Here is a 12,938-nt window from a genome sequence, read left to right as displayed (position 1 = left end):
TCGAAGTCTGTCCTGCAAAATGGCGACGAGCACCACCGCCAATTTAGGCTTTGAGTTAAGCAACCCACCAACAGATGGGATATCAAGCTTGCAATTCAGTCCAGAAAATCCTTCGCTCCTTCTAACTGCTAGTTGGGACAAGGTACGATCTCCTCTGCCAGATTGAGCGCTCTTTTGTCTACGAACTATTCGTACTTGGTTATGAAGAGCTTATATATCTCCAATCAATAGAAAATTCGTCTTTACGATGTAAGCTCTGATGAATTGCGGCAAGAGTGGCTTGACAAAGCGCCAGTGTTGGACATTTGCTTCTCCGACGGGGATCACGGGTTTAGTGTCGGGTTGGATCGTAAGCTCAAGAGGTAAAGAACATTCGAAAGCGCCGGATATGTAGCCGCATGGACTCAACCAATATCCTTCCAGCATGGATTTAAATGCGCCTGGTCAGAGCGTCATTGGGAGCCACGAGGACGCCATTCGTTGCGTGGAATATGCAAAGCGGACTGGTAGGTCTCTTGATGATTTATTACTTCTTTGGACGCTAACCCTTGGCGCGGACTAGGCCAGATCATAACGGGCAGTTGGGACAAACATGTCGGTGTCTGGGATCCCCGCACAAATGCGTCCTTGGGGAAATATGCGCAACCGGCCAAGGTTTTCTCTCTTGATGTTGTGGATTACACCCTCGTTGTGGCTATGGCTGGAAGGAGCGTATGCATTTACGACATTCGGAACATGAAAGAGTCGCTACAGTGCCGGGAAAGTGCTCTGAAGTTCATGACAAGAGCAGTCCGCTGTCTGCCTAATGGTGAAGGTAATCAAAAGACATTGGAGATATGGCATATATGAGTCTTACACGGATGTCAGGTTTTGCAAGTGGATCAATCGAAGGTCGGATTGCGGTCGAGGTGTTTGAACCAGCAAGTCAGCTCAAGAAGTACGCGTTCAAGTGCCATCGTCAGACCGTTGATGGGGTAGATTATGTATATGCAGTGAATGCTCTGGCCTTTCATCCTAGGTTTGTGGTCATATGATGTGTGCATTCCGTGTCTTTTTTTTTGCTAAAACTCAGCTTGGAAACGGTTAGTTTCGGTACGTTTGCGTCTGGAGGATCAGATGGCGTTGTAAATGTGTGGGATGGATATAACAAAAAACGGTTGCGACAATATCCGCGGTATCCAACCAGTATATCGTCGCTTTCGTTCAATTGCGATGGTAGTTTGCTTGCGGTTGCTTCCAGCTATACCTACGATGAAGGAGAAAAAGAGTATGTTTGAAAATATTATCTGTTACGTGACGTAGACGCCTGCTAACTTTGTTACAGTCATCCGCCAGACAGTATCTTCATCAGGAGCCTTGGGGAACAAGAATGTAAACCCAAAAGTATGCCTGCTGCGTGAGCAGCAATCGCTTTTGGTCAAATATGAAGAGGAATTCTATTATAAGGGGAATTCTCGGGCTGGCAAGGGAAGGCTGTCAGCATCCGCTCAAATACTTAATGATAAATTCCGTTGTATATGATGGGCAAAGATGGGGGAATGGGAATGTAATCATCTATCCTCTTGGTTTATGTACATTGAAGTTGTGTAGGCCGGTTATATACAGAAGTCCATAATCTACCATTGTAGCCGCTCCTTGAAAGAGTCCACTGTTCGTGCATTACGTGCCCACCTCTGTAGAGGAAGGGATGTCATGTAGTCGCGCTTTTGGCTCTTTACATTCTCGATTTTAAGCTCGGGGATCTGTTGAGCCGTGCTGTCAGTCTAGTGTAGAGCGTTTAATAGATTGCTCCCGACTGTACCTTCTCTTCCTTTTTAAACGGTGGTGGCCGTCCAAGTATGAGGTCCAAATCAATGTCTAAGTCCGGTTCATTGATCTGGACTATTGGTTCCATTCCGATCTGACGGATCTATCGAGCGTCAAAGGGTGATTATTATTGCTTATCTTGGAAGTTGCTCCAGCTCCGCCACACCCTATACCTGCACTTTTGGATAATCCAAAATCTGTTGAACGAGAGGATCCTCTTCAACCACAGGTTCAGGTTTGGGGTCCTCTGTTTTGATCCCGCTCAACTAATTGCAAACTGTGAGCATGATCTCGCAATAACTGCAGACATTAAGAAAAGCTAAAAGCAGTGGGAAACCTTACCGAGGCTTTGAGCGAATCATCTGTAGCCAGCACTGGAAGCTGGCTAACAGCGTGTAGTGCTTCATTTGTATCAAATTTAAAACGCTTCCCAAGCCTTTTCAGCCAGTCATCAATAGCACCGAAGCTTATTTCTTTCCCCAAGGGACCTGGGGGTGTCAACTAAGAGGCGACTTGTTAGACAATGAAACCAGTTTGAAATTAACGTCAACTTACGGCTGTCAGCTTCTCGCCTTCTAGTATCTCCTTGCTTCTTTGGGTCAAGACGATCCTGATTCCGATTCCTACGGGCCGCTACGTGGGAAACACGTTCCTCGTATAGGCTAACAGGGTTCTACTTACCAGTAACATTTACAGCGTATGATTTCTCCTTCGTGTGTATTGCGATCTTGGAGTTGAAGGGGCCTACAGTTTTAGCCATCACACCAAAGAAACACTTTGTAGTACGGTTCGGCTTTAGTACAATGGGCTCTGGCATTGTCATTGAGCACTCTTGGGAGGCCGAGTCAGCGGGTTTGAACGCGATATAAAGCGTTACATCCCCTTTGTTGGTAAGCAGCAAACTATGGTAGACATACAGCTCACAGGGACACCGTCCTAGCGTCGGATACAGTCAAAACGTTGATCTATGCCCATTACGCGCCGCTGGATAGCCATCTTACTTACCGAGATCGAGCGTGCTCGGTGAGAATTCGAGCTTCATTCCTCCGCCGACCCCAACAACAACAATCTCTTTGTTATTTATTCCCTTGCATTCAATGGTGAACGTGTGCGCAAATCTGCCCGCACTAGTTGGCTTGAAAAAGACCTCAACGTCTTTCGTTTCTTTCGGCTCCAAACTACCTTGGTTTGTTGATACCGAGTACGTACTTTCGCGCGGCGGAAGTATTGAGAAGTTCACAGGTACTTTTCCTTTGTTCGTTATCGCGAAGGCCTCTTTGTACATGTGACCGATAGCACAGACCCCAAAATCAAGGTACATGTTCTTAACAGCAAGTTCCGGGAATGCCGCCTTACCCCGAACAACAATGTTGAAGTTTCCAATGTTGGTCATTATTGAAACATGCGTTCGGAGTTCGTAGCCACCGGAGGGATTCCAAGTCACGCGAAAGGTGCCTGTTTCTCCTCCAGGTACTATGCCGCTAACAGGTGCAACTTTCAGAGGATACGCACTCTTAACTGAGAATTCCAGCGGAAAACATCCATAATTAGTGAATGAGACGGGTTTGGACGTGTTTTCTAAAACGGGACAGGTTCCCATATTCAAGATATTGAACTCTTCAGCATGAAGGATAGCTTCTTCACATTGTCCTTTGACTTTGATGTAATAAATCTTATCGATCAAGTCGGTACGAACAGCAAGCTTCTCCTCAAATTGAGCAACTTCGTGTTTAATGTGGGTTACTACGACTTCCACACTCTTCCCTGGCTGAAGTATCCCCTTGCCGTGGGCAATGCTGAACATTGATGGCTTCGCAACATCTCGAATGCTGTAGCTTGTCCGCACCGTTCCAATATTCTTCATCGCAAGCTTCACGCTTGGGGTGGTTGTTCTTTCAAACATTCCGAAGTCTAGTTCTTCGGTAACAAACTGCAAATGAGCTGTGCCAGCATGCAACACAAGGGGCACCTTATGGGTACTATACGGCGAAGATACGGTGAGCACAACCGTGCTCTTTGTTTCTCTTGAAGGCGTATAGGCGATGATGACCTCGCTTTCACTGAACGGATTGATAATCAGAGACGGTGGGATAAATTCGATATCAGGAAACTCTTTCTCCAGTTTGAAAGTTACAGGGTAGTTCACATCGCCGACGTTCTTTAGTCCAAGCTTCTGTTCATATGAGTTGCCGATCAAGCATTCAGAGAATTCCAAAGCAACTTTTGAGACAATTAGAACCGCCTCCCTGCCGAGGCCAATCAGTTCAATTTCCCAGGCTTCGGCATTTGTGCCAACGACCAGTCGTCCAGGCGCAGGACTCTCCTCGTGAGGATTGAATACAATGGGCAAGTTGTACATTTTTCCCGGGAATAAGGATACCCTCCTGGTTGGCCAGTCCAAACCTTTGAAAAATGTGTCCGTCTCGAGCAGCTCGAAACGAGTCAGGTGCAGTATCGCATTTCCTTCATTAGTTATAGGAAGGAAAGATACAGTGTCCTTTCCTATCATGCAATGTCCAAAATCGAAGCGTCGATATCTAGAAAGGGAAGCTTTCGTATGTCCACCTCCACCATACATCTTTAATCGAATTGGCTGCGAAATGTCAGGCTCGAAGATCACATCCCCGGTTTGGAGCGATTCATCTACAGGCTTGAATGTAAATCGAACAGTGACGGTCTGCCCGATTTTGAGCGAGCCCTTGATTGGATAAACATTCAAGGCGGCGTTGGGATTGATTATACGGAAATTGACGTCCTTATGTCCGACGTTTGTAAATGCCCGTGTAATGATTTCTGATTCACCAAGCGGTTGCCTGTGGAAGTTCAGAATCCGGGTGTCGTCACAGACTATATTTACCGCCTTTGGTGTAGCCGTGAGGGAGATTTCGTGAGGAGGAGTGTTTAGCACGCTTGGTCGAATCACGAGAGTCGCCAAGAATGTGTCTTCAGTAGCCAAGTTGATCTCCACGTTCAAGGTGACTTCTCCATAGCTGGGCAGAATGCATGTGGCTGGCTCCACTTTAATGTACGGTCTTGTCGTAGGTAGTGATTGGCTCGTCAGCTGTGTGTTCGTGATAAGATGGAAAAACATTTGACGGCGCTTGAATTGAGCGGAATAGTGAGCGGGAAGACCCTTCTTTTGCAAAACGCTCTGACTAGGGCCCCCGGTCAAGCTTGCGCGGCCTGGCTGGACACTGGTCGCACTATTTGTAGCGCTACTGTCCACCTGAGAGTTAAGAGAGCTACTTGTATTGGCTGCCGAAGGAGGTTGCTGGGCGACTGGAGTTTGCTGCATTAAGGTTCGGATTTTTCCAAGGGTTGATCCCCACAGTTTACTAAGGGGATCCCCGCTGATAGTATCGTCTTCCAATACTTCTGCCTTCCGTATCATAAGAGCAATCAGTCGCCAGCGATCCTTTGCATTCATGGTAATCTCCGCAACTCCGCGCTCCCGGCAAAGTTGTTGTTTTGCCCACCTAGATCGTGGGTCCAATGCAGTGAAATTGTCCGCCAGTTGAATAAACGCCGAGGATGGTTCGCTTGAATGACCTACAACTAGCCACTCGGCTGTCAAACTCGATGGTATAGATCCGCTATTGACGATGACAATTTTACGAGAGTAAGTGTAGTTAGTTGCAATATCGCCCATGTTAAGATCGCCTTTATGGGAAATTTGAATGGTGCCTCCTTTCCCTCGCATTGGTACGATAAAGGAGCCGCCTTCAGATCTGACCTGCACATTGCCCGCCGAAACTGTGGGCGATCGCGCAATAAAGCGAGCTACAACCTCAACTCCAGTGCCAGGAGGTATCACCGTTCGCAACGTAGAATACCAATTCCAAACCGTACGTTTGGTAGGGGACTGGGGCTTCACATTTTTTTGCGGATGGTACGGCGTGGGATCACCTAAGATGGACATGGCGTATTCATCATTGTCGATATCCGCCTGCATCGAGATCTCAACCATTCCCACGTTATACAGGAAGAAGTGCTTTTCCGCTGAGCTATTGAAAGGCACCATGCCAAAGTCTAGTCCGTTTATGGCCAGGTCCTTCTCATCTGCGTAGACAATCTCTAGTTTGCCGATGCCGCCTCTTGCCACTAGGTGCAAGCGTAGTGGCTCTTTCTCCCACAGCACCTTCATAGTAGTTTGGAACTTGTTTTCCGAATTGGGTCGAAAGTAAACTCGAAGAGGCTTCGATATTCCAGGAAGAATAAATCCGCGAAGTGGCTGCACATCAAATTCCCGGATACCAATAGGCTGAACCAGGTAATCGACCCCGAACGGCCCATCGTTTCTTAACTGCAACGTATGAACGTGTTCCGAGTTGATCGGGTGGACCCCGAGATCCACCGTTCGAATCTCTTGCGGAGCACCCCCAAGCAACTCGTTGGACGGGCCATAAATTGTTAATCGAGGGACGGACGCCCGACCGCATATTTCGACATCCTCAAACTCTTCGCCAAAGTAAACTCGCAGCCGTGTTGCCACAAGCGATTCTACAGAAGGAGAGTATTGAATTATGATATCCGTTTTCCCGTAAGGTTTGCAATATCCGTTGGGGTTTTTTAAAGTGAAGCCGAGTGCAGCAAGCTGCGAGACCCAGAATGGCTCCTCAGGCACCTCCGTCTCGGTTTTGACGGCGTCTTCAACTATATCAGCCTGTGGTTGCTCGTTTACATCGACAGTCTGTGGGGATTTCAGTTGTGACTTCCTCTTGAATTCATCCTTATAAACAGTCCAATCACCGTCAGTTGGTTCTGGTCGCAGGTGATATTCTACGCCCAAATTTCCCGTATTTGATATGGTCAAAGGCTTCTTAAAGACTCTCCGCAATCTACAGATCCCAAAGTCGATGAGTCGTAGTGGTGAGTCAATTTTCAACACTGCTCTGCCTCCTGTTCCCTTAACAATAGCAGTCGAAGTGCGGAACTCGTAATTTAGATTGAGATTGTACTCGTATTCTGCGAGACCATCCGGAATGAAGGTGATGGTAACTCCAATAACTTCTCCCACCGCTAAGATTCCGGATGACGGTTCAATATTGATAACATTACGTCGAGGTGAGTTGGGTTTGGACATAGCATGTCCTTCGGCATCATGCTGGACTGTCTTCATGTGCGCCAGACTCAGGGCATAAGGTAAACTGATGTTACCTTCGTTGGCCATTTTAAATGTCTTCTTGTAAATGCCGTTAACGGCGCAGACACCAAAGTCCAGATTCTCTAAAATGTCCGTAGGCTCGAAGGTCAATTTGGGCACTCCCACAGATCCATCTAAAGTCAGCATAAAATGATCGCCCCTGCTATCCGATGACCGCAAAAATGCTTTGACGTTCAACACCTCAACCACTTGGGGGGTATAGACTATATTGATGTCTTTGACAGTGTGGGGACCCACTGTCACCCCTTTCTCTCCACCGTCTAAGCTGATACCAGGATGGTGGCAGCTAAAGACGATATGAGCTTCGGCTGCCCCTTTGTTTTGCACTTTCACTGGTTGCACGTTTCGCGTCATGAACAAAGCCGTGCCAAAATCAACTGTCCTGGTAAGCACAACAAGTTCAGGATAGCTTCCCATTCCGCGTAGTGAAACCATGAGAGGTTCCACATTATATCCTTCGGCAGAGTGAGGTAAGATGCGCAAAAAGGCGGTGAGCTGTCCAACAGTTTTGGGCGTAAATTTGACCGTTATATCCACCCGTCCATCTCCATCCAATAGTCCTTGCTCTGGATCCGCTGCAAACTGGATGTTGGAACATTCTACAAAATACTTCAAGGGCAGAATACCCTTATTTCGCAAGCTAAGCTTGAAGGCCTTATTTGTTCCGACTCTTATTACCCCGAAGTCCAGTTCTTCTACGTCTATCGTGAGACGAGACGATGCACCGACACCATGTACGATAATAGGAGCCTCTGCGAAATCCTCAGTTCGGAGGGTAAAGTAGCTGAAGACTTCATATTGAGCGAGACTTGGGGTAAAAGCAATGTCAACTGATTGGGTGCAGCCTGGTAGCAGCTTTCCATTGTTGGGGAAATATGATATGGGAGACGGTATGCTGTTCAGATCCTTCGGAAGTGGGGCCGGGTCAAACTTCTTTATTGCTATGTATTTGGTGCTTTCCTGTGTCAGGCTCCATGGTAGTGGGACTGTACCTGTGTTCGTAAACTTTATCTCTGCTTTCTGTGGTGATAAGATACCTACGTTAATAACAAATCGGGGAGGTTAAGGGAAGGAAAAATACTTGCATGTCGAACATGGACGGCGCGGACACCATATTCAATCTTTTTCTCCCATAATTGAAGCGCTGGTTGGAGATTTCCAGATACCCAGAACATGTATGTTTCTGGTTCGCCACTGCTTCGCTCGACTTCAACTTTGATTGAAATGTTACGCTCACCCTAATGCGACTTCGCTCAGATATTGTATTGGATACAAACGGCAGACAACTATATACCTTTTCAAATCCTGCAAACGTGAGGAGAATACCACATTTCTGATAAGGAGGCAAGCGGAAAGGAAATAACTTGGAAGAACCCGTAGGCACCATTGAATGTGAAATAGACTTGTACCGACGCCGACGCGGGGCTGCCGTTATAGACGATGCAGTGATCGACCCACGGTCAAACCCTGCCCTTGAACTTGGTGTGCCGCCGGTTTCTCGTGCACGATAATCTATTTCATCCCAGTCATTTTCAATATCATCCAACTTTTCAGATCCAAAATTAGCACTCCAAGGCTCAGACTGTGCAGATGAACTGTTATCACCCCCGCTGTCTTCCAAGAATTTCCAGGTTAGGCACTGATCTTCGCTTAACGTAATATTCTTCACGACGTAGTCAAAAGTGCCAGTATTGGTCAGGACAAAGATTTTGTTTTTCGGGTGGCCGAGCTCAACAAATCCGAATCGAATGATATTTGATGCGCTTGGCATGATCGGTTGCTCATCCCCGTCGTCATTTACCATAGGTTCCAAATAATCCGTTCGTATGGGTTGAGCTAGATTTGATTCCAGTCCTGACCTCCCGCCAGTTCCAAGGACAGAAAGAGTACGTGTTACTCCTCCGAAGCACAGTGTAATCAGGTCGCTGTACGCCTTGCTTTTTACCGGCTCGAAAAAGACCGGAAGTTCCCACTTTGATTGCTTGCCCAGCGACGCCCACGTATCCAGAAGCCTAAATGGCGATGTCGCACCAAGTGCTAATTGCATGTTTAAAGGTTGATTGTTGATCAAGGTCAAGGAACATGACTGGCTTTCGCCAATGGGTGTGTCTCCATGCGTCAAAATCTCCGGATTGTGAGCCAAATCGCGATTTCCAACGGAGCAATAAAACAGGAGCTGGCGCAAACTACGCTTTGTTTTCCCTCGCAGATGTTCCGCATTTACAACATGAGTTACAGGATCCACATATTCCATAAAAAGCTTCGCGCGATACTCCCCAGAGCTAGTAGCTTGGAAAGTTATATCAACGGTGTAAAACTCAAAAGGTTTTAAACTGACACGGGGCACTGACAAACTGAAGGGACACCATTCCGCGGCGTTCGAGCTGGTTGGAACAATCATAGGCAGACCGTCTGCCTGAAGTCCAACGCCCTGCTGCCCAACAGATATCAAGCGGCCGTCCCATACGACTTCAAAGGGGGCTCTATTACGTAGTAGGAACCTTCTCGTGAACTTCTCCATGACCTTTAGGGAGGGATATTTGATGGTATCTACTGACTCTCTACATTCGAACGATACTAGATCGCCCATAATGCCATGCAATGCACTACTGACCATCCCAAGCTTCTTTTCATTCTCATCAAAAATCGTGATTGATCCAATGACAAGGTGGTGAAGGGCTTCTGGGGCAGCAATTTCATCGAAGAACGCTGTGTCAAGGCGCAACAAAATTTCGATGCTCGCCATCCCTTCTAATTCCCCATCAAGCGGCATATCAGTATAAAAATGCTCTGATAGAACAATGTGATATCTTTGGGTGACACTGGTGATGTTCGTTATGGTCACAAACTCGCAAACATCTTCAAATCGCCCACTTAAATGTGCACCAAATACCGTCTGAAGAGGAGGGTCGAGTTCAAAAATTTCCGATGTTTTGGTTGCCGTGCCTGAATCTGAACGTGCATCCGTGTTTCGTTTGACTAGAAGACCGGTCGCGGGTTCTGCAGAGGGATTTGCAAGAAACCGTCGCAGGAAATCGGTTGGCTTCTCACGAGAAAGGTATAGTTCATTGACAGCAATCGCATTAAGCATCATTGTTGTGACTAGCCACTTTCTCGGCTTCACCATACTAATAGACAGAGGAGTTTTGAATGATCCCCATGTTGTGCTCAGAAACTCCACCTCAATCACGGCCGTCAGACGAGCCCCAATGGTAAGTGACATCCCTATGCAGTCCGGTCCTTCGTATGATTTCGCTTCAATGAGTATGCCACCGCTCGCCGGTTTCCGATTGGCAAACTCAGGATCAACAAGCCGCAAGTTGAAGGGCGAACTAACGGGGACTGTGATGAGGCATTGTGACAGTGCATTGGTTAGGTTAACCAAAGGGATCTGCACACACACGCCTTGAAAGGTTGGAGTTGAAGGAAAAATAATGTTTTCCATCACCGGTACCCAAATCGCCGGCCCAGAGAATGCCAGGATTTCGATAGGATGTGGAAGTGTATGTGGAGCCTGAAACGTTAGCGATTCTTGGCGAGACCCGGTGATCGAAGACAAAAATTCGACCTCAACTCGCTTTTCTTCGTAGGGTGCAAGTACGATGGGAACATCCTTATTCAACTTCAGCTCATCTGTGCTTGCTTCAAAACTGACAGGAAGTGGCTTCTTGTCGCGGTTTTTGAGGGTCACTCGTTTGACGACAGCATTATAGTAGATGTCTGTTGGGCCGAAATCCAGCTTGGTATCCAATATATGCAATGCTTCACCGCATACTGCGTCCAAACGTATCCGGTACACTTCCCCCCCAAAAGCTACTAACAGCAACTGGTCCAGGAGAACTCCTTCCATTGTGGGGCAAAATTTTATCTGGAATAATTTCCTCTCCTTCGGCATTAAGACCGTCTGGGTGGGTGATATCTGAAACATCGAGCTGCTGGCGGAAGGAGTCGTCAGCATGACTATTGGACAGTCGATTGGCAGGAGGTTGGCAATGGTGAAATTCATCACACGGTGGTCCCCTTTAGGGCACATCCCAAAGTCGAGTATCTGCGGGTAAACCTTGACAGCCGGCATATTATACGCGCGCAACGAGATCCTGACATTGAGGTGTTGAGTGGCTAGGTAATCTGATGGTGGAAAAGCAGCTTTGTTCCTACCTTTCCATCGGTAAACCGTCAGCAGTACGGATGCGAATGAAGCCCGCAACTTCCGGATTCTTCCGTACAATATGGGGGCAAGGGGTAAATCGCACGGTAACAACTGTGGATTCCCCTTTTGGGAGTATTCCAATCGTCGGCCAGGCTTGAAAATACCGCGCAGGTCCAACCTGCAAGCGGAATGCGGTGTCGTGTGAAACTGACTTATTTTGTAGAAATATGTCCTTTTGGAACGGATAACGATTGAAAAGGAGAATCGGTGGGTTCATGCTGAACGTCAGCATCGTAGGATCTGGTATGTCAAACGTCTCATCTGGCTCTTCGACATTATCCATCGACTGAGGGCTGTCGCTGGCTTGACCAAGAGATTAGCTTATGGAACGCCCCTGAAGATCGTGATGCTAATTCAAATGCTACCTGAGGGCCTCACCCACCTGGATCTGTTACAGTGATTGTTTTTAAAGGTGCAAAAAGTTTGACGTTGAGCATCGCTGACACCGCTCTGCTTTGGGGCCAGTCTATAGTTTTACGCAAGGCGTTCCGTTTGGCCTCTACGTCTAGCGCATGTGGTTGAGAATCTTGTGCAATAGTAAAGTTCTCCGCCACCAACCACTGCCATCTTCGGAATGCATATCCCTCAAACATTCGACTCATCTGTTCAGGATTTGGTACGATGGCGACAAGTTGCGAGTCCTTTGGTCTCTGATACCACACTGCCCAGAAGAGGGCAAGCTCCTTTGTAATGATGGGGTGCAACGCTTGTTTCGGTGGCTGTCCAGTCTCCGGTTCTGTACCATCCGGTGTTAAAAAATCCTGAGAAAGCGCAACTATCGGCTTTCGGAAAAGTTTCTCCACCCGGATTCTATTTCGATTCGTCACAGGCAAATGAGCATGTATGGCATGTATTGCCGCGGCCTGCAGATAATGGTGAACCTTCGGACCGAGGAGGCACGATATGAGTCGATCCACATATCCGAGGACGTCCGGGGTCAAGGCCTCTGGGCATTCAAAAAAATAGGCAGCGGCATGTAAGAAATGGATCCTACATCGAAATAGGTGTGGTGGAACATAGTGCGAATTGTCCAGTATGGTCGGATCTTGTTTTAGGGCACTATCTAAGTCGGCGGGGAAAGCCCGTGATAACTGTGTGAGGACGGTTTGAAAAGCAAACTTCCGTAACTTTGCAGGAAAGTCGTGTGATAGCATTACAGATACCGATTCTCCCAGAATTCGCGCAGCTAAGCATCGATTCTGCCAGACCTGTTAGGGCCACGCTTTCACATTAGCTACATGACAGAACAAAAGCAACAAGAAGCTACGATACTCCGAGAAAATATTTCAGCATTCTAAGTACCTCGTCTCCAGCCACCATTTTGATCAAAATCGACACAAGCTTCTGCCGTAGTTCTGATGATATCAAGGTCCGTGATATGGACTTTGACGCCATGCCGATGCACTGCAATGCGAAGGACCGCAAGCTAGGTTCGTATGATTCCAAGTACGCCAACAGATATCTCCATGAAGGCTCAAATTGCGAGCAATTTGCATAGGTCTACGATGAATAAAAATGAAGAGATTTGTTATGTGTTTTCAAAGGGAGGTGTCACATACGAAATCAAAGGCCAAAGTATTTGCTGCATATCGCAGTCTAATGTATGGCAGATTTTCATCGGCATTGTCTTCCCCTTCAACTTCCAAAGGGAAGACCCTCTTCTCCTCCTGCATAGCTGATCTAGCTAGAGGATTCCGTTGTGCAGCGACACCAGATCTTCCTTGGGACGCGTATTTGGTAATCGGCCATCACGTGCCG

At 47.4% G+C, this 12,938-nt stretch overlaps 2 protein-coding genes across 2 annotated transcripts; one reads left to right on the top strand and one right to left on the bottom strand.

Annotated features, from left to right (window-relative positions):
- Positions 1-12: 12 nt before the first annotated feature.
- On the top strand, positions 13-1,632 carry SPPG_08280 (uncharacterized protein). Its single transcript, XM_016756437.1, has 7 exons — positions 13-142; positions 232-362; positions 424-506; positions 563-814; positions 868-1,018; positions 1,088-1,267; positions 1,325-1,632. Exons 1-7 carry the CDS (start codon positions 20-22, stop codon positions 1,398-1,400), a joined length of 996 nt encoding a protein of 331 aa, XP_016604421.1. The 5' UTR covers positions 13-19; the 3' UTR covers positions 1,401-1,632.
- Positions 1,526-12,853, bottom strand: SPPG_08279 (uncharacterized protein; the record flags this gene model as incomplete). Its single annotated transcript, XM_016756436.1, has 13 exons — positions 1,526-1,742; positions 1,802-1,909; positions 1,980-2,072; positions 2,149-2,307; positions 2,362-2,429; positions 2,488-2,742; positions 2,812-7,990; positions 8,056-8,208; positions 8,265-11,067; positions 11,129-11,483; positions 11,563-12,388; positions 12,483-12,680; positions 12,740-12,853. 13 exons carry the CDS (start codon positions 12,851-12,853, stop codon positions 1,617-1,619), a joined length of 10,437 nt encoding a protein of 3,478 aa, XP_016604420.1. The 3' UTR covers positions 1,526-1,616.
- Positions 12,854-12,938: the final 85 nt, after the last annotated feature.

This window comes from Spizellomyces punctatus (genome assembly GCF_000182565.1).
Source record: "Spizellomyces punctatus DAOM BR117 chromosome Unknown supercont1.20, whole genome shotgun sequence".
NCBI classification, from domain to species: Eukaryota; Fungi; Chytridiomycota; class Chytridiomycetes; order Spizellomycetales; family Spizellomycetaceae; genus Spizellomyces; species Spizellomyces punctatus.
Note: the sequence above shows the minus strand (reverse complement) of the source record. Positions and strands in the feature narration are given on the sequence as shown.